Source organism: Plectropomus leopardus, chromosome 6, assembly GCF_026936395.1.
Source record: "Plectropomus leopardus strain MGB_pleo_1.0 chromosome 6, ASM2693639v1, whole genome shotgun sequence".
NCBI lineage: Eukaryota > Metazoa > Chordata > Actinopteri > Perciformes > Serranidae > Plectropomus > Plectropomus leopardus.
This window is the reverse complement of record NC_142181.1, coordinates 5,656,920-5,678,205: the sequence shown is the minus strand read 5'-3', so window position 1 is coordinate 5,678,205 and position 21,286 is coordinate 5,656,920. Positions and strand designations below refer to the sequence as shown.

The 21,286-nt window shown below is 38.7% G+C and overlaps 1 protein-coding gene across 1 annotated transcript; it reads right to left on the bottom strand.

The window, feature by feature from the left end:
- Positions 1-693: 693 nt before the first annotated feature.
- On the bottom strand, positions 694-21,226 carry wdfy1 (WD repeat and FYVE domain containing 1). The gene is made up of 12 exons (XM_042486521.2): positions 20,997-21,226; positions 18,285-18,352; positions 18,086-18,159; positions 17,831-17,885; positions 14,593-14,743; positions 14,381-14,493; positions 9,588-9,714; positions 8,505-8,610; positions 7,197-7,298; positions 6,978-7,108; positions 6,665-6,773; positions 694-5,801 (listed from the first exon to the last, which is right to left on the bottom strand). Exons 1-12 carry the CDS (start codon positions 21,131-21,133, stop codon positions 5,742-5,744), a joined length of 1,233 nt encoding a protein of 410 aa, XP_042342455.1. The 5' UTR covers positions 21,134-21,226; the 3' UTR covers positions 694-5,741.
- Positions 21,227-21,286: the final 60 nt, after the last annotated feature.

Here is a 21,286-nt window from a genome sequence, read left to right as displayed (position 1 = left end):
AAATGGACGTTTGTGCCAAATTTGAAGAAATTCTGTTAAGGTGTTCTTGAGCTATTGTGTTCCCGAGAATGGGACAGAAGAGTTCACAGTGACCTTGACGTTTTACCTACAACCAAAATCAAGTTACATCCAAGCCGATATTTCTACACAAATTTCAGAAAAGTCTAATAAACTGTTTTCAAATCATCATTGAATTCACGTAGATGTTTGTGCCAAATTTGAAGAAATTCCCTTAAGATGTTTTTGAGATTCACAAGAATGAGACAAAATAGGTCACAGTAACCTTGACATTTTACCTACAACAACCAAAATCTATTAAGTTCATTGTTAAGTCAAAGTGGATGTTTGTGCACAAATTTCAGAAAAGTCTAATGAACTCTAATCAAATCATTGTTGAGTTCAAGTAGACGTTTGTGCCAAATGTGAAGAAAGTTACAGCCTTTTAGAGATTAACAAGAATGAAATAGATATGCTATGTTACAGTGACCTTAACCTTTGAACTGAAAAATTCTAATGATTTCATTCTTGAGTATAAGTGGATGTTTGTGCCAAATTTAAGGAAATTCCCTCAAGGCATTCTTGAGCTATCAGGTTCAAAAGAATGAGACGGACTAACAAATAACCTGAAAACATAATGCCTCCAGCCATGGCTATCGCCAGCATTGAGCCTTAAAAACAAACAAAACAATGACATAAACATATCAGAATATCTTTATTAGGCATCAATTTTCTTTATCTTTCTGAGTCCTGGTCTGAGGGCTCAGAGAGACATAAGTCAGTACTGTATTGTCAACAAAAGTATTTAAAAATACAATTATTTTGAGAGATACATTAACAACAGCAAGTGTCTTTCACAAGCATCTGAAGAGAAAAAGTCAATTTACAGAGTTTGAGATTATGGGCTATGGTGTTGTGGAAAATGGACTTTTAAAAGTGTCGATGTGGCCTTTCATCAGTATGAAGGCCATCCATTCTAGTGTTTGACGAACCAAAGATGACAAAAACAAAATGAGCCCCATGACTGCTCCATCCAGGCAAATAAACTATTAACAACATGAGAAAACCTCCTTCCTTCCTGCGACCGGCCGGCAGTTCTGAAGATCTATTTCATTAGCAGTTTCTGTAAACAGCTAATCCTGCCATCCATCATACCTTTAACATCTTGACCATCTGCTGTGGAGTTCAGCCTCCAGAGCCAGAAAGCCTTTTATCACCGAATGCAATCTGTTACAAGGACATGATAAAAAGTAATGACTGGGAAAAGCATGTCCGGTTAACTGAAAAAGGAAAGCTTTGACTCCTGATTGTACGGCAGCATCGTAAATAACCCTGTAGATCCCAGATGACGCACCATGACATGACTTTATGTGACACTTAGGGTTGGATTGAGGTCAGTTTGCCAATTTCAGGGGTATGACTTTTCCAGACCAATCCAGGATGCCGGAGATTTGAAAATGTGAGCTACGTGAATCACGCAAATCAGTCGAGGATATCTAGGAGAAATTACATAATTGGAATTTCAATCTAAAAAGGGAAAAATGACTAACCCTAACCCTATCCCAAACTGACGGTAAGTGGAGTTTGCAGTGAAAATATGCATATTGTTTGGTGTAAACTTAAATGTTTAAATCATAAAGTTACAGTACATAGTTACCAGCATCTACAGGTCCATTATGCACCATTAAGTGGGATGAATCTCTTAAACATTGGACAGCCGAAACTCTGTTAAGTGGGGTTCGTTCATTCTGTCGGTATATTTTCCACCTTTTTCTTTTTGTCCTTTGCCGATCATACACCTGGATACTGATGTTTGACTGAAAACTGTTTAGCTGGTTTCTAATATGACAGAAGTTCAGCTATATTAAGAGTCTTGAAGGTGCAAAAAACTGTACTAGTCATGTTATTTATACAAACAACAGATCAAATGACTGTGTAATTAAAAGGGGGCCACTCAAGGAAAACTTCACCTGCAAAATAACCATTTGATTAATAATTACTAATTTCATTTTACCTTGAAATCGTGAAGAAAACTGATTTTCTCACATGCCTCCCCGGTAAACAAAGAGTTCAAGAAAGGCAAATTTCAGTCATGATGGTCCACATTTGCAAAATATACGTTAAAACATCCGTATACAAACTCTCACACAACTCTATGCTCTATATGCTCAGTACTTCCCAAACACATTAATTTTTGCTAAAAAGTTACTAACTAATACTTAAGTTTAAACGGACCCTCAAACTGGAGGCACAGGGGAAAACAGTTAAAAAACACTGAAGGTAACAAGCAGTGGCTTATTAATATACAATTAGTCATTTTCCAGGTGAAGCATTCCTTTAAGCTCACTGTTTTGACTTTGTGGTCCCTGACCTTATTGTATTGGTTCAGTGTTAACGCTTTATGAGCCAAATACACCAATTACACCAATACACCACCTGCCAGCACCAAACGCAGACAAAGCCAGCAGCTAGCTGTTGAAGATGATGTGCCAGCTGATAAAGCGTTTTAAACTGAGTTTACAGTGGACAGAAACACGAGTTCAAACACTAAATGCTAACATTGGTCCTTGTCTGCTGGATGCTTAAATAGGCAGGTGCTTGTCACAACTTTAACTTTAGTTTTTGTGTTTACAGCTTGTTCTGCTACCCCTGATGGCTCCCAAACAACAATAGTTATCACGGCTTTTAAATATTGCACATTTTATTTACTCTTTCTAAAGTACTTAGCTGCACAAACAATATATTTATGTTAATAAAAAAAAATAGTGTGACATGAAATGTGTCGTTTCTAGCCATTGAGAATTATCACCCAGCTTTAGAGTTGTATGTAGCTAAAAGGGGCCTTTTCGCTTTTTTCAACTTATCATAATGGTCTCGCTAATGTTGCTCTGTGTTGCATAATTACACAACTGCCTGATTACATATTCACCATATCATCTTTATAAAGTGTGTCGTCAATGTTGGGTTTTTCTCAGGTTGTTTTGCTGCACCCGAATGGCCACAAAAAAATCAATCAATTATTGCGCTTTAATATTATACATGTATTTTTTTTCTGATAACTATGACAGGCAATTTAAGGCAGATTTAATTCAATACAGACATGTCCACTGACGGAAAAAAAGTCATTTCCACCTTGATCAAAATTCATTTTTGGATGGAAACTACAACTGAATAGAAATGCTCAAATTAAAATAAAATAAAAAATAAAAAAAATGGACATTCATGCAATAAATTGGCTACTGACAGACTAAGTGTCAGCTTTCAGTCAAACCCCAAGTATTATTGTATATGGTTTAAGGTCTTGATGATGAGAAATATTGAAAGTCCTAATTCTGCTGGATGGGCACAAAGAAAAGTAAACAACACTTTACAATGATAATAGATAAATACTTTACTACAAATATAAATATACACTACATGATCAAAAACCTGGAATGTGACTACATTTTGAAATCAGGAATTCCAACATTTTAATGCTATTTTTTTTCCCCACTTACAATAAGGCAAGCGTTAGACTAACATTAGAAGATACTAGCCGTTATTTACAGGGACGCTACATTGAATCCAGCTATTACCCCTCCCAAATCTGAACTTACAAATAAAAAAAAAAAAGAAATTTTAACTCAAAGACAAAAGACCACGAGTTGTGCAATTCAGTGCAGTGGTGAGAGCGTTATGAGACAACCTTGATACACAGATGTGAGGGGGAAGGAGAGAGGGCTCAGCACAGAATTTGAGAACAAAAAGGACAGGATGAAAGGAAACGCAAACAAGACATCCAGAGCTTTAGAACAGAGTGAGCGCATGAGAGTGAATGAGCGTGAATGAACAGTCGTAAGCACTGATGAACCACTAAAAAGGCTTTGTGAGCGTGTCCTTCTCTCTTTAAGGCTTTGGAAGGAACACAGGCAGCCCTGATGTGACCCGCGATTCAGCTGAGGACGATTCAACACGCCAGCATTTAGTGCTACATGTAGTTTCGAGGACCTGTCCAAAACTTAAGTGCCTTCTCCCTCTGGTGGGAGAAGATCCAATTTTGTACAATAGTTATATTTTAAATTAAATATGAAAAGTAATTCTCATGAGGCGTTTATATTTTGTGTTTAAGCCATCAGTGCTATATGGTATCTACCTACACAATTAAAGTTCTTTAAAGAGAGCTATAAATATCTAGGAAGTGGGTGATGTGCTATGTTTAAAGGGTCAGTTCAACCCAAAATCAGACATACAAAAACATATTTTTCAATCAAGCTACATGGCACTCAGCTTGTGGTGCTCAAAGTGCCAAAAAATAAATATTTGAAAAACTCAACAGCAATGTCTCTTTGCAGAGACATGCTGATACATTCAGCAGGTGTAGTTGGATGCAAAGAAAACCATTTTTACATGGAATTGCTCACAAAAAGATCTGTGGGTTATCTTGAGTCTTGAGTTACCAGGTCTTTCTGCAAAGAGGCATCGATGTTGAGTTTTTCCAAACTTTTTTTTTTTGGCGCTGTGAGCACCATAAGCCAAGTGCCATCTAGTTCCATTATATTGGAGAGAAGGCAGACATCTCTACAGCTGATATCTCCAACACTCTGCAACTCACACTGAAACAATCCAGACTGATAAAAAGCACTACAGGTAAGAGGATGAAAAATGCATTTTCTTAATTTGGGATGAACTGTCCCTTTAAACTTGATTTTACCACAATCAGACTCAAACCCATAAAGCTGAAATCATCACAAGTCTTCAAATCTTGAGTTGTAATTTGACAGGTAAACCTCAAGAACGGCTGCGACAGGGTGTTTGGTGCTGCCGCCATCAGTGCACGTTACTATGGTAACATATATTTCCCATGCCTCACGTGGCTGGATTGGTGGAGTCACACAAACATCCAACAAGTACATTTTGTGGCAGCATCTCTGAGTGCATCATGAGATTTTTTTTCATATATGAAGAAAGAGGCTGTTGTATCGATTTTTTTCCCACGCTCCAGTGATTACACATTAATTATGGTTACAACTGACATGAAGAGCCCCTGCCGCCCAGTGACGACCTACAGATGTAAAACCTCCTGAGAGTGATTTAAGGCCAACTAGTGAAAGGAAAGAAAACTGAAAAAAGAGAGGAAAGAAAGACAGAAAAAGCTGATCATGCTGATCAGAGAGTCATTTCAAGCGACTATCTACTGTACACATGACGCAGGGGTATTTACAGATGATTAGGGTTAACAGTGACGGAGTAATATGCAGTTAGTGGGCCACAGTAAAAAGCAAGCTAGTGTGTTTGTACAGGTCAGCAATTTAGTGAAACCTAACTTTACAGTATAAGGGTAATAAAAAAATGACCTTTTGTCAAAAGAAGCATGGGAAATATTAATATAATGTAAACACTAATACCAACACCAGTCCTCCCAATAGGAGAAACCATTACAATACATGCACACGTGTACACACACACCATTGTGCTTAGGGTTCAGATCAGAGCAAAAAGTCGAAAATTAGTCGCACACACGTTCATGTAGGACCGACAGTCAGGGAAATTAAAGACACGTTTGTTTTTAGAAGCAAAAAAAGAAAAGTGGAGGGCGACACTGTTGACACACACACACATTCAAATATACACACACACACATTCACCAAGAGCAGGCCTGGTTGTAGCTGAAGATCCCAGGAGTGATGGGGAGATGTACTATACAGACGGGTTTCCATGACATTGGCGGAGAGTGGGGGGGGGGCCATGTAGTCGAGCTGGGCCAATCAGCGCGAAGAGAAGCCTGTTGCTAAGCTACAGCCAACCACCTGCGTCACATCCCAGATCTGTGGAGACAAACAGCCAATAATAATGACAGAGGCCTGGTGCTAAGCGTGTTTACGGTTTCTGCATCCTTATTGAGAGGACTCTGTTGTTGCTCCAGTACTTTCAGGATGTTTTCAGATTATTGATCTGCTACTTTTAAGACTTTGAGACACGTTTACTATTAATTGAAACCAAACAATGGAAATAAATACAAGGGAAAAAAGCCCTACAAAATATACTGGTGCATCGCCAAAAAAAAAAACTTGTAAAAGTTCATTTTTATTTGTAATTGAATTAAAAAAGTTAAATGTTCATATATTGTATATATTTATTACATGTAAACTGAAATATTTCCAGCCTTTTTTGTATTAATTTTGATGATTATGGCTCACAAAGCTTATGAAAATCAGAAATCCTGTACCTCAAATGAATAGAATAGACTATGTTTTTGAGTCAGGTGTTTCTAATATTTTGGCGCAATATTTTATTTATTTATTTTTACATTTTTCTATATGTAGGGCATAATAATTGAAATTAAATAGAAAAAGAAATGTTTGAAACATTTTAGTTTATGTAATGAGTTTCAAATATATTAAACTTTCACTATCCCAAATAACTGATGGAAAATAGTGAACTTTTTTACAGTATTCTGATTTTTTTAGATGCACCTGTGTAAAACACCACACATGATCCATAAACCAACAAATCTTTTTTTTTAAGGTTGAGTTTAGGGGACGGCCTGCAAACTGCCTGATTTCATACCAGGAATCTGACTCTGGAGAGGAGAGAAACTTGAAAAACCTGGTTAGTTTTGGTGTAATCAGTCTGTGTTTGACACTGAATACATGCATGAACGATCTGGTATCAAAGAACTGTTGTTGACCTTAACAATGCGGTCGCTTCCACATGTGACCATCAGGCCTCTGGATGGGTCCATGTCCATGTGGGCGATGTTGTGTTTCCCCTCGTGGAACGTGGCCAATGGTGTTCGACTGTGCAACACACACACACACACACACACACACACACACACACACACACACACACACACACACACGCACACGCACACGCACACACGCACACACGCACACACGCACACACGCACACACACACACAAACAGAGCATTTAATCAAAGTTGCCCTCATGACTCTGGAAACATTTAACCAATAATTACTCAGAGACGCCCTTTACTCACTCTTCTTCTTTGATGGTGTCAAAGCAGGCGTCACACACCCGCACCGGGAACTCGAAGCCCATGATTGGGAACGTGGTGCGTTTAGAACTACATTTCCCACACACTGCCTTCCCACACTTCCTGCAGTGATGCTGCACGAAGAAAAACACTCATTTTATTAGCATGACTGATGGACTGAGGGAATCACAGCTGCTAAAGACACTGATCAGACTGTCCTACCTGTCTGAGCCCCAACGTCTTAGTGTCCCACATCTGCTTGATGTTCCAGAAGAAAGGCTGCTCACACTTCTGACAAGAGTCGCTGTCTAACCACTGAGGCGCCTGCAGAGACACACGTGAATGACCGTTAAAAAGGTAAATCATTTCTGTAAAAGAGGTAAAAGCTAAAGATAAAATCACTTCCTGTACACTCTTATTCTGTTAATTCTATTTCCTATTTTGATCTTGCAGGACCTTTATTTTGAAGCCTTCTTGGTGGAAACAGGATATGACCACACAAATGTTTGAGGATGACAGAAGGAAAATGCCAAAATGCTTGTAATCATTTGTTTTCTTTGTGTTTTTACTGACATTGTGGAGAATGTGTAAATTGAAGTGTATCGCTGTCGCAGCGCTCATGCTAAAAATAGCTGCTGACGTAATTGACATCGGTAATGTTAATGTCACTGTGATTGATTGATATGCTTGTTTCAGGTATGTACATAGCAATGGAATTTATGATTGTGTATATACTCACATGGTTTATGGTTGTGATGTTTCACTTTTGTAAGAGCTGATTTTATTTATTTGTGTGTGCTTTCAGCTCTCATGGTGTGTTTTTGGAATGTGTTTTTTTGAAGGTTTGTATTGTTAAAGGAAACTAACAGCTAAACTGTCTGGCCTGGGGTTCCCTATAACATGACGTCAAAGGATAAACATGTAGAAACACAACATGAGGTCAACTAAATTAACTCTCCACGTGGACAAGTGCTGCAAAAATCCTCTTTACCAATGCAAGGAGCACGAAAATAAAGGTATATACTATCAGAGTGTTTCAAAAAGCAAACCCGAAATCTTGCATTTATGTCTGAGCTGATAGTATAACACCCTTTATTTCATAATAGTCAAATTCAAGACCATTCTTTTTAGTTTGGCATTTAACTGAACTTTAACTGTTAATTTTTTGACTACTAACTTATACATTTAATTCTGTTTTACTAGATGTATATTGTACATATTATTAATTTTGCTGTTACCCTTTCTTTTACCTTTTACCTTTTATCTTCTATTTAGAGTATTTTATTTATTTACTCATTATTAATATTATACAGATTTTTTTTTTTTAATCTTTTTTTTCTGTGAGTTTTATCCTGCCTCTTTATCCTGACTTATGGTAGTGTTTCCTCAGTTCCTGGTTTTAATCAGTACTCTTATTTCCATGCGTCAATTAATTACAATTTTTTACCCATGTGCCTGTCTACTTGTGTGTGTGTCACAGTTTTGCTTATATGAAAAGTGCTATACAAATAAAATCTGACTGATGCAAACCTCTTCTCGCTGTGTGTCCATGTTCCACACTGCCATGCCTCCGTCGGCCGAGCACGACACCAACTGCCTGGTCAACTGCAGGTAACGCAGGGCCTGAACACGCTCGCTGAGGGACGCATTACATTCAGAGAACAAAGGAAAAGGGAGAAAGGTGGTAATAATTATAGTCTGAACCTGCATAAGGCACTATTTTCAGAGAAATGATGGGGAATCAACATCCAGCTCTGCAGCTCCACAGCCTTTCGTCACAATTTGTCATGGTGTTTAGGCAGCGTGTTTGCTGTGTAGTTCAGTCTTAGCAGCTCGCATGAATAGGAAAACATTTCCAGTAAAAATGGCTCGGAAAGAAAAGCTCATATCAACACAATTTAAGCTCCCTGTCAGCAGCAAACAACACATAGAGTTAGAATTAGAGCATTAGTCAGAATGGTTGAAGAAATATACATATAAAGCGCCACATAATAATAAGGTAAGGATAAAAATTATGACAATACAAAATCACAAGCGAATCAGGAGAACTTTGAAATTCAAACTAAAATGCCAAAAAAATCAAAGGGTCATCCAGCATTTCTACTGTTTTTTTTTTTAAAAAAAAAAGCTGACTCACGCACCTACTTTTATCATTTAGGTGACTACTCTGACTACACTGACAATAGCACTTTTGCTCAACTGTCATTCCACTACTGTAAAATGTTTTTTAATCTCATATATCAAAGTCTGTTAGGTACATCTTAATATGCATAATGGAGAAGAGGAGGAGAAAAAGACAAAAGTTGTGTCATAACAGAATTTAGGACATGTCAAAATTACAAGAGCATCACGACTCTCATTCTTATGGGTTTCTGAGAGACAAATCTCTGTGCTGTAAAACCAGCACGCACCAGTTTACACGGGCTTTGTTGATGACTCCTGTAATGAAGGGAGGGGTACTTGGAAGTGTTGAAATATGTATGAAGACTGAGAAGAGGAGATAAAAGCAGAGCCGGTGCTGGGACAGCTGTTACTGACACCATTTTCATCATCTCTCCTCACACAGAAGGGACAAAGCAAATCCAGCATCTGTTTATACTTGAATGGACTTACTGGTGTCCCTGCAACAGTAACGTTCGTCCTTTGCGGCCCCCGATGTCCCACATGATTACGCTGTGGTCGGAGGCCCCTGAGAACAGCAGCCTCTGGACGGGGTCCCACCACAGGGTTGCTATACTACCTGGAGAGAAAAAGAGGGAAAAAAACACACTTGTTACATGTGTTATTAATGTCTGTTTGAGGGTAAGTCTTCTAATCTGACCTGTTGGCTCCACCTGGTGCCTGCTGGGAGAACTACAGGAAGCTGCAAAACACCTATAACCTGAAGATAAGTGCATTTGGTATGATGGAGGACAAGGGCCATATTAAAGACAAAAAAAAGTTAGATTTCCAGAATAAATTCATAATATTACGAGAATAAAGTTGTAATACTATGAGGAAAAAAAGTATGAATAAGTAAGTAAGAATAGAATCGTTTTTTTAAAGGAAGGGGATATTGCATTACAGAAATAAACACATTGCCAGCACACTATAAATCAGGTGAGAGCACAGGTCAACAGGTTACCTGTTGACACATAACACGTGTGTGGCACTGCAGGACACCGGGGACAGTGGTTGCCAAGGAGGCTGCCTGTGCACTCACCTGTTTCATAGTTTGCTGTCAATATGTTTATTTCCCTAATAATTAAATTCCGACTTTATTCTCATTAAATTCCAACTTTTTTTCTTGTGAAACTACGACTTTATTATCGTAATATTACAACTTTATTCTCAAAGTCTCAAAAAAAGAAAAAGAAAATTCTAAATGTAGCCCAAAAATTCTGCTGTACAGTTGGAGCTGGAGGACCCGCTCTCATTGAATTTGCACGTGCCCTTTTCTTTTCTGATGTTGTGCAGCATACTTATTAAATGAGATCTGGATCTTATTATTTGCTTCATTACCGGACTATTTCATTCCTCGCTTGCCAAAGACTGTGGCACTCCTCCAGGCTACCACACTGTGAGCTCAGAGTATGTTCATAACAGAGTGGACATCTTAAGCCCTTGGTATGAAAAGAGCATGAAAAAGCTCAGAGATGTTAAATTAAAATTGTGTTATCAAATAATATAACAGAAACATTCATTATTTAACTCAAAATTGAAAAAGAAAATCCAAATTCTAAAATGAATGTCCAGCTATTAGTCTCAGCTCCTTTAGACCCGAGGCTAACAGCTCCCTTAGCCCGGGACTAACAGCTCCCTTAGCCCGGGACTAACAGCTCCCTTAGCCCGGGACTAACAGCTCCCTTAGCCCTGGGACTAAGAGCTCCCTTAGCCCGGGACTAACAGCTCCCTTAGCCCGGGACTAAGAGCTCCCTTAGCCCTGGGACTAAGAGCTCCCTTAGCCCTGGGACTAAGAGCTCCCTTAGCCCTGGGACTAACAGCTCCCTTAGCCCTGGGACTAATAGCTCCCTTAGCCCCGGACTAACAGCTCCCTTAGCCCTGGACTAAGAGCTCCCTTAGCCCCGGGGCTAACAGCTCCTTATCCCAGGACAAACAGCTCCCTTAGCCCCGGACTAACAGCTCCCTTAGCCCCGGACTAACAGCTCCCTTAGCCAGAGGCTAACAGCTCCCTTAGCCCGGGGCTAACAGCAGCATGAAAAGCCCATGAGTCAAATTCCTTGCTTTTTCTGACTCTGATTGATCGGGGTTAGTTTTAGGGTTAGCTTATTCCCCACATAAAGTAAGTTAAAAAAAAACAAAAACATGCTTTAGGAAGTTTGATTAAATGTAAAAGAGGTTAACGGATATCCCAAAAAAAATCAATCCCACATTAAAATCCTGAAACAAGTTGCACGTTTAACATATAAGGAAAACAGACCAAAAGCTGCTGCCTTCGGTCTGAATAAGGGATGCCACTGAAAGATCAACCTGATAAAGGTTTATGGACTTTCACTGTTAGCTTTTAGGGCTTTTAAAATAGTTTTTGGTTGTTTTTTTAACCAGCAAAGGTTATGTCCTGTTCTTGGCCCGTGGCCTTATTCAGCAGAGAACTCTGTTGTGTTCGGCTGATCAGCCACACTGCTCTGACCATCTGCCTTCTCCTTCTCTGTCTGTGGCCAAGAAAAGCACACAGCTACGCCGTTACAGTGCAGCACACAGCTGATGACTTAAATGCTTTAACTGTATTTCTCTTTGTTGAATCACACATTTTCCCAGACAAGTCAGCTTTCAACGACTTAATTCTTTCCATGTTTCCAGTGAAACCTTCAGCATTCAGAAGAAATCTGGGACAATAGAGCTCCTGAAGTGAGACAAGTCATATGATGAATAATAGCCTGCGGCAGGTGGTAATGGACTGACTGGGCTTGCAGTGACTGTACATGAGTCACAGGGCCACCACATACACGCAAAGCACCCCACTAACACAGAAACCTGCCATCAAACGGACTTTTAAAGCCCTCTCTTGTACTTTGCAGTATACACAACTATACAACACCTCTTTGATACACAACCGTATGGAGCCAGCGAACACAACTGGATCTGCATTTATGACCACATAATTAACATCAATCAATGTTTAGTCAAAACAAGCATGTAGAAAAATGAAAAGTGAAAAGTGGCATTGGTAAAGTTGTCATAAGTGCATTTACATCTTCTAATTTAGGACATGTTCAGGGCTTTCTTTGGGAATTCTTTTTTTTAAAATTATTATTATTTTAGGATGCCTATTAACATCAAGCAACAGACTGCTGATGAAAACTAGCTGCCCAGCTAACTCAGTTGCATTTGCATTTGTTTAAATGTGGATTAATATACATTGTCCCTTCTTAAATAGATAAATTATAAATTACAACCACAACAGACACCTTTTTCTTTCTTTAGAGGCGGTGGACAATTTGATAAAAGGAAAAAACAAACAAACAAAAACACATTTATAACAAGAGCAAGTAGAGCAACCATGACATGAGACTAAATTGAGGTCTAACCTTTCCACTCTGTTTTCCAAATTTGATCAATCAGAATTTCCATTAAATATTTGGGTGGAACTCCTGCTTGTGCACTGTTTGAGCCCAACACCACACCCATTAATAAGTATTATTTTCAGTCCAATTAATAGGTATTATCATGAGCACCAAGAGAGATCAAAGCGTGAGCAGGAAATAAAAAGAATATATAATTGGTGAGCTGATTTGTATTAGGCTTGGGTGGTATCAAGGCACTACAGTATACAAGGTTTTTAGAAATCCAAAAGGTATGATTTCAAATACTTTCTAAAGTACACGCTCCTCTTTCTATTAAACTGATGTGGCGATGCTGCATTGAGGTGATATATGGCAGTGTACAGCACACGCCACCAGAGGTTTCACTGGCAGCTGAGATAAATGGCAACAACAAGTGGTGGGGATTACGTTACAGTACTAGTAAAAAGCCAGCGGCGGAGAGATACTGGTGAAAAACAGCATGTAGAGCCAAAATTTGGTCAAATCTATCTCTGGGTACTAAGAGGTGATTGTTAGATCATTGGAATGACAATCCAAGACAGTTTTATTTTGTTTCTGCGTTCGAAAGTAGTGTTTTTTTTTTTTGATGAATTAACAAAGCAGTTATACTAGCCTTAATTTGGTAAAAAGAGAAACTTGAATTCAGAAGGTTTACGGCTGTGTTTTTTTCTGTTTGATAAGGAAAAAAGGTGTATAAATATTTCCTTTCTTTAAATTTGAACTTGCCTCCCGAACACACTTCCGAGCTGAAACCACAGGGAGGGCAGCAAAACACACCTGTGTAAATCCATCAGCTATCACCAGTTGCTATGCTAAAAGTGGCCAGTTGGAAAATTTTGACTTATCACCCAACTCTACATTGTAGGTTTCATGCCACAATGACTTCTATCTGCAGTATTTATATACCCAAGACCCCGATTAGATGTCAGGAACGTACTAAAGTATGAAAAAACAGATACCACTCAAGCCTGATTCGTATATTTTATGTTTTCTAAATTTTAAAAGGCAAAGTCAAGTCAGATGAGTCATCCCTCACCCTGTTTTCAACAGGCTCTTGGGCACATCTGTGGTAAGTGCCTGAAGAACAACACATGGAAGTGTTTGTTTCACACAGTGGAGCGTCCCATGGGCTCAGGTTTTGTTGTAGGATCCATTTCCTCAGCACAGAGCCCGTGAATACAAATCCCATCTGAGTAACACATTCCTCCTTTGAAGAAGCATTTTAGTTCTTTAAAATGACAATACAGCAAAAAAAGTTGCCCAATCTTAACTCAAACAAGCAGATCTGGGAATTTCCAGAGCAGTATGAGAGATAATATTTTCCAACATCATCATCCTCTCAAACCAAATGATGGGATTTTTTTGTGGAGAAGTGGCCTCACATCCTGCCAACAGAGCTCTCTGCTCACTTGGAAATTCAATGTCAGACCCCGTAAAGCTTTTTGTGGCTCAATGCTCGATTTGACCTCGCGTATGCAGGCGTTTCCTTTATTTCGGCACTTAACTCTGACCAATATTAATACCGTCCTTCCTGTTCAAACCAGAACTTTTCATAACGTCTAAACGCTGTTAAACTTTTTTTGCAAAACCACAGAGCATATGTCGTCACACTGGATTTCTTTCACTTTCTTGCATAGTGAATTTATGAGGAGAAATCTGGGTCATCTGATTTACTGTGGCCACATCTGCATATCTGAGTTCAGCATCAGAGGCCTGTTTGTGTGTAGAAATATGCGAGGAAAACTATTTGTTCTGAGACCTTGTGTTATTCACCTACGGATGCAGAAAACAATAGTTCTGTGTCCACGATAGACGTCATTCTTTATGTGTGTTTGTAGGCGTGTATGCAGTGTGTGTCTTTACCTTCATGGCCCTTTAGTGTAGTGATGGTGGAGTACGTCTGCTTCTCCAGCTTCAGCAGCGTGATCTGTCCTGAGTAATCGCCGACAAAGGCATGCTGCGTCTCGTGATCGTATCTGAGCAGTTAGTCAGGGCTCAAACAGACTCCACGTTACTAATCGGCTGATACGTATTCCTGATATACTGAGTACAATCAGCGAGTGATTGAAGGATACTGTAGGCAGGAGGCCCAGGCTGTGAAGTAGTGTCTCCCCAGCATGCTGCCGCTCTGGGTGCACATCCAGCTCACACTCTTGTCGTGGCCGGTGCTCACCACCCACTCACTCTCCAAGGAGAACACCATATCTGACACACGGTTCTGGTGGGCTGCAAAACACACACATTAGGCGTTAAACATGCACAAGTCATGCTGGATAAGCATCAAACAGGAGCATATCTGTTCCATCGGGAGTTATATCCGAGCCGTCATGGATAAGACTAATTTGCCCTGTCTATGTGATGCTGCTGATCCAACCAGAGGGTCCGCTTTGTGTAGCACTAATCCAGTCTTAGACGGACCAATCCCTTCAAACGATCTGTACTCTCATCAGTCTTAACAACCCGTCTGGTGATCACATCTAAGGTAGCCTTGCATGTCAGACCTATCTGCACGCTTTCTGTCAGTGCTGTGCCAGTGCGAGAGAAAGGTCTGGCTGCACCCATCATTAGAAAGAGAGAAATTCCTGGTTGCTCTGTAGATTATTTAAATGTGGGTCAAAAACTGGTGCTCATGGAAAATGGGAACTAAAAGGATGAACAGGAAGGAAATCCAGGCACTCTAAAAAAAAGTGAAAAATAAGGAGGAATTACATTTAAAAGCCTTTACTGTCGTGGCTGAATCATTTTTAAAAAAAAGCCAAAATCTTCATCAGGGCTTTAAAATCTACGATAAAGGCTTTTCAATGTAATTCCTCCTTTTTCACGTTTTTCACATTGTTGGAGTGCCTGGATTTCCTTCATGCAATCATCATTATTTGACTCTAAGTAAAAAAAATAAATTTCTCTAGGTTGTTTGCAAACCAATCCTGACCGTCTTGGGCGTCACTCAACCCAGGATGCAGCAACGGTGCACCCGTAAAATAGTAACATGCAGACAGCAGAGGGCAAGGAGAATTTCATCTGAAACATTGCATTGCCACTGAAGAATACAGTGCGAGCTGAATGGAGCTACTATCTGGTAAAAATCCCTGCCCTCATTTAGAAGTACTGTCTCTGGGGGAAACAGAAACAGATCTCAGGTTTAGGTACATGTCTGTAGAGATTACGCACAGGCCTTAAGGTAAATTTAATAATGTCTTTGTTCTCCAAGTGTACAAAACAGTGAGACTATTAAAAGTGAGGCCAAAAATAACCCTTAAGACATTTTTTTTTTACATACTGACTTTCTATTCCACCATGTACTTCTTTTAATTAATGAGGAAAGTCTATATATATATATTTTCTTTTACGGCTTTCAGCAATGAGGATGAAACTTTGATTTCTCTGTCCTCTTTTCTTTTCTTGTTCTTCTTTTTCTGAAAGACTCTTTCCTCCTGGAACTGGATGAAGTAGCAAGCCTCTAAGACACATTTTCAGGTGAATCAATACCTAAATATATCTGCTGTGTTTGGTGTAACCTGCTGCTGCTCTAGGCGTGTGATGGAGCAATGATTTTTTGTCCTTTGTGCAGAGTGGGCAAAACACACTGCTGCTGCCGTCAACAAGTTTACATAAAAACTCAGCAAAGACTTTGCTGATTAACCTTAACTACATAGACTTCCATCCTGTCCATCACTGTCATCTCAGTTCAAATCTGACTGAACACGATATGTTAGCTGTTTTCAAGCAGTGGCTTGTGGGCTGCTAAAATAATAAAAGAGTCAATATTCCCTTGTCTGCAGCTCTGAGGAAAGACACACTGACAGCCAAGAGGCAAATGACGATGTTAAGCCCTGCCCGTCTTTGAAGTGCTCACATCCTCAGGCCTGTTTGATCTGATTGTGAGTCATGTTTTTGTGCTTTTCGGGCTCTGCTGCTTGATTTTGCTACAAGTGGTAGAGGCCAGATGGAGCGTTCCAGTGGTGACGCTGACGTGGTGTTTTGTCCTCTAAAGCAACAGACTGTCCATTACTTCCATATGATCCTCTTCTGAGGTTCCTACAGCTTAAGGCATAATAGATTTAAGACTTTTTGAGACTTCTTTAATGACATTCTGAATGAAATTTTAAGACCAATTTTACAATAACTGAAATAACAAAACAAAGCAAACTAAAAAACAAAAACTGGTGCTTAAGGACAATTTTGCCCAAATGTTGTGTAATTTAAAACATGATTTTTGTTGGGTACACTACCCTGATCTGCCTGAAGTTAATGCAAGCATTTGGTGAACTATTTAAAAAAAAGTTATCAGAGCTATAGGGAGATATATGTTACCAATTATTTTGAGATTTAACAATGCAATGTACAAAAAAAAAAAGATTCATAGACTTCCCATGTCCCAAACATTTTTTACGACTTCTGAAAGACTGATTTAAGGTATTTTAAGACTACTTAAGGCCTTATTTTTAGATTCATGAATTCAATGCCTTTTAAGACTTTTTAAGGAACCACGGGAACCTTGTGAGGAGGCTGCTCATACAGTCACAGGAACTGTGTTCTGTTCATAACTAAGCGATTCTGACAATAAGACAGGAGATGAAAATAAAGATTATGACGAGGGCTGCAACGAACAGCTACTTTAATTATCGATCAATCTGCTGATTATTTTCTCCATTAATCCTTTAGTCTTTGAAATGTTTAAAAATGGTGAAAAAAATGCCCATCACAACTTCAGAGGTCTGTTTTGTTTGACAATGTCCAAAACCCAAATATATTCTCTTTATAACAAATAAAAAAAAGCCTATATCCTCAACATATCGTCAACTTTAAGATACGCCTTTATTTTGAAATTCCCATGGCACGCCTTTGTCAGCATTTCTGTCCATGCTGCCTGCTTCCTTAACAATCAAACAGTGCTAGCGGCACTAGGACCAGGCAGACAGTGGTAAGCAGCTGAGAAAATGACAATGAGGATATTTTCTTATGTAGTCTCATATTGATTGCAGATTTATAATAGATCCATGAGCGCAGGGCCCTGAATTGAATCAAAATCGCATCGTGACAGACTGATGAACTGTATAATTAACCAAAATAGTGAATGAAATAACTGCAGGAAGTTTTTAATTAAATATCTGAATTTTCTGTTGTGATCTGAGTCCTGCACAAGTAAAAAAGGTTCAGGTATGGTATTGCAGTTTGCAATCATGTAAGAAAAATTTGAGCCCGTCAGTAAACAGAAACAACACATTAGAAAGTGGACTAATTCAGCCCAATCTCAACTTGTTGCTATATTCGACAATGCAATTGTGCGCATGTGTCGTCACCTTGCGTTCTCACCTGGATATGTTTTGACGTGGTTCATCTTGTTGAAGTCCTCAGAGATAAGAAACTCCTGGAAGGCAAGCAAAAACACACAAAAAAACAAGTTTCAAATCAAATAACTCTCCTGCCACCACGGGCATTTAGAGTCCAAATATTGAGATTGTGGCCTATCTAAACCAGACATTCAGGTTTTTCTGAACTACACTGTTGGAACAACCAAAGGAGTGATCTAGGAGCAAGAACATGAAGCATTTACTCGAGTTCACTCACCACAACAGCTCCATTGTCCTGGCCTATGAAGATACGTCTGCTGTCATGGTGGTACGACATGCAAGAGCATGGAGCTAAAAGAGAAAGAAATACAAGTTAGCTGCGAGCAGGGAAGTCACTGTACACATGCTATGTCATTGAGAGGCTGTAGTGGTTCAAATATAACTAAAAATCTTTTTCTCATTGCAGTAATACTTACAGGAGACTGTGTGGTAGATGCTCGGCCAATACTGACCGCTGTCTCTTTTCAGCCAAACTCGGATGGTTCTAAAGGGAAAATGTCCAAACATCACATTATTATCTATCTACTTATTATCTGTACTTTCATTTCATTTTAATGATTGCAGATAAAATTAATTAAAAGTGCAAATAAAGTGTCAGAATGGGGGGCACATTTATTTTGTAAAACAATAGGGAGCTGTTTTTATCATTCCTTTTTTAATTTAAAATTTCACTTGATTTTATAAAGAAAAAAAGTTTGATTAAACATTTGCGAAAGGCATTTAAACAAAGTTTTGTGTTTAGTTTGTTATATTCCAAATTCTAAATATTGACAGAAAGATTTTCATTTTTATTGTAAATGCATATTGGTTTCAAATATTGGTCAATTGTCTCCTTAACAGCTATTAATCAGTATCGGCCCCGAAAAACCAATATCGGTCAACCCCTAGTTAATATGTTGTCTATTTTGTGTAAAGAAGGCCAATTTTTACTTGCTGTTTACAGGACCTACCCTGCAGTTAAGCACTCACTTAAAAAGAAAAAGGGTTTTCAATATACTTGATAAAATATTCATTGCAGAGAGCCCTCATTTGGGACTGGGATTAATCCTAATCTGGGAAACCAGACCTAATTCTCTTTGCACACAATGCTAACTCTGTTCACAAAACCACACTGAAAGGTTTATGATTACAAGTCTATTAACAGTTTATTTCAATAATTTCAGTAAAAAATTATTCTTAGCAGATAACTTTTTTAGTATAATTTAATACAACATTTGTTGATGTTACTGTTTGATGGTTCAATAACAGACCATTTCTGATTATGTACTTTTGGCCATTAACAGACTACTAATACTATGTTGTATACACCACAAAGCAAACTTAATGCTTATTTTTAAACTCTATTTTAATACGTTTTGTGCAATAATACATTTTAATACTTACATGCTACACATGGAACAATCATCCTCGGTCCAAAAGATTTGCTGAGTCCTTGGACTTCTTCAAACGTCAACTAAAAACCAAACTTTATAGGCTTCCTATAGCAACTCCATGCATTATGTTTTTCTTTCTTTTGGGCTTGTCTGTGCCTCATTGTACAGCGTTCCATATCGTTATTTACTGAACCTGAATTAATTAATTCACTGGTTAATTTTGTGTGTACATGTGTTTGTGAAGTGCTTTGTAACTGCGTGTTTTAAAAAAGTGCTTTATAAATAAAGTTTTACTTGCTTACTTAAATTTCAGCATCTCCCCAAAATATAAAACAAGAAATAGGACACTTTTGCAAACATCATATGTACTTTAATACTGTTTTTACTTCAAGTGCATTAAAAAAAAAAAGGCATCTGTCAGCCTTTTAAAGAATCGGATTTACGGTTTTATTTCTGTTCCAGTAAAACATCTGCAAACTGTATCGAAAGCAGCACCTGTTTCATGGAGGAACCTAACTGTTAGTATGCTGCCTCATCGCCCCATAACTTCCCTTTTTAGTATCAAGTGGGTTAGATGTATGATAAGAAACTGCATCACATTTCTTCACAGGCTTTAAGTTCCCGTTGAATGAGGATGTTGCTTCTTTACACTTGTAACCAAGCAGGACAGCCCTAATATCACTTATGTGAAGGCCGTTCTTACACTTTCACATCTGAGATTAACCCTCTACTGTCACAGTGAGAGCAAGTGAGGACATCTGCCAAATGATGTTTAAATGTTTGCAATATGGACGTACTACTTACAATGTTAGCTCGGTAAGATTCTCCACAAATTAATCATTCCGTTAATTTTACTGAAATCTTGAGCACCAAAGAAAACCGTTTGATCGCCACAGTAAACAAGAAAGATCACAAAACAAAGCAAGGGAAAAATCTCCAGTGAACTACATTCAGTTATTTAACAGAATAATAATATGTTTCGTTTTTTCATGTAATTTCTTCTTCTTCTTCTTTCTTTTTTTATTGCAAATTTTCAGGTAATTTTCTTTTATTATGCAATCTCTTCTGTAGTTGCTCATTACCTCATCACCGTCCTAGTGTTTGTAATAAAAACAAGGCAAAATTTCCCAGGTTTCAAAGGGTTAAATAAATAATTTGATTGTTACCATCTTTGCTGAGCAACAGTTTTGTGTGAGAAGAATTAAAAGCGTGTCCTCCCCCTGCTGAAGGTCCTAAAAGCGTTTAATTAAAACAAATTACGACATTTAAAACCTATTTAGATTACGAGGAGGACTTGAAGGCAGCAGTCGCTAGTAAAAGAAAGTACGTTGTTTACTATGAGCAGTAGCTTGGTAGCTAGCTAGCTAGTTAAGTCAGTGGCCCAACGCATTATAAAAACACTACATGCAGCAATATTGAGTCGTAAACCCCCAAATTAAAGATACATTTTTTAAAACAAGTTTTATTCTCTTTTAATGTAAGAGTCGGTTGTTTGATAGCGGTTATGTCATGGAAACGACTTCTCTATGGATTCCTGTCCCCACACCCTCTTAAGCTAACATTGGCTCAATATGCGATATCCCAGCTAAAACATTTCATTTTGACAGAGAGAAACTGCTGTTTTCTTTCTTTTGTTTTGTCCTTTTTTCAACCAACGCACCGAGAATTAAAAGTGTAATGACCAGTAAATAGACCGAGCCCGCTAGCGACTGCAGTTAGGCTAACGTTACCGTTAGCCTGCTTGGCAAACCTCACCTGTCCTCGCTGACCGTGATCACTCCATCCTCTTTTGGTATCAAAACGGCTGCGTTAACAGCGTCCGAGTGTCCCTCGATTTTGTTCAGAAGAATCGGTCTAGCAGTCTGGGGCCTGGAATGGATCTCCGCAGCCATGGTTTTAAGTCTCCAGCAGCGTTTTCCTTCAGCTGATTTTCCTCCTCACTCGCCAGTGAAGGAGGATCAGCTGACACCCGGAGCCGCTGTCAGGATTACCGTAATGACCGCAAGAAGGCGGCATGAGAAATCAGTTTCACCAGATACCGTAAT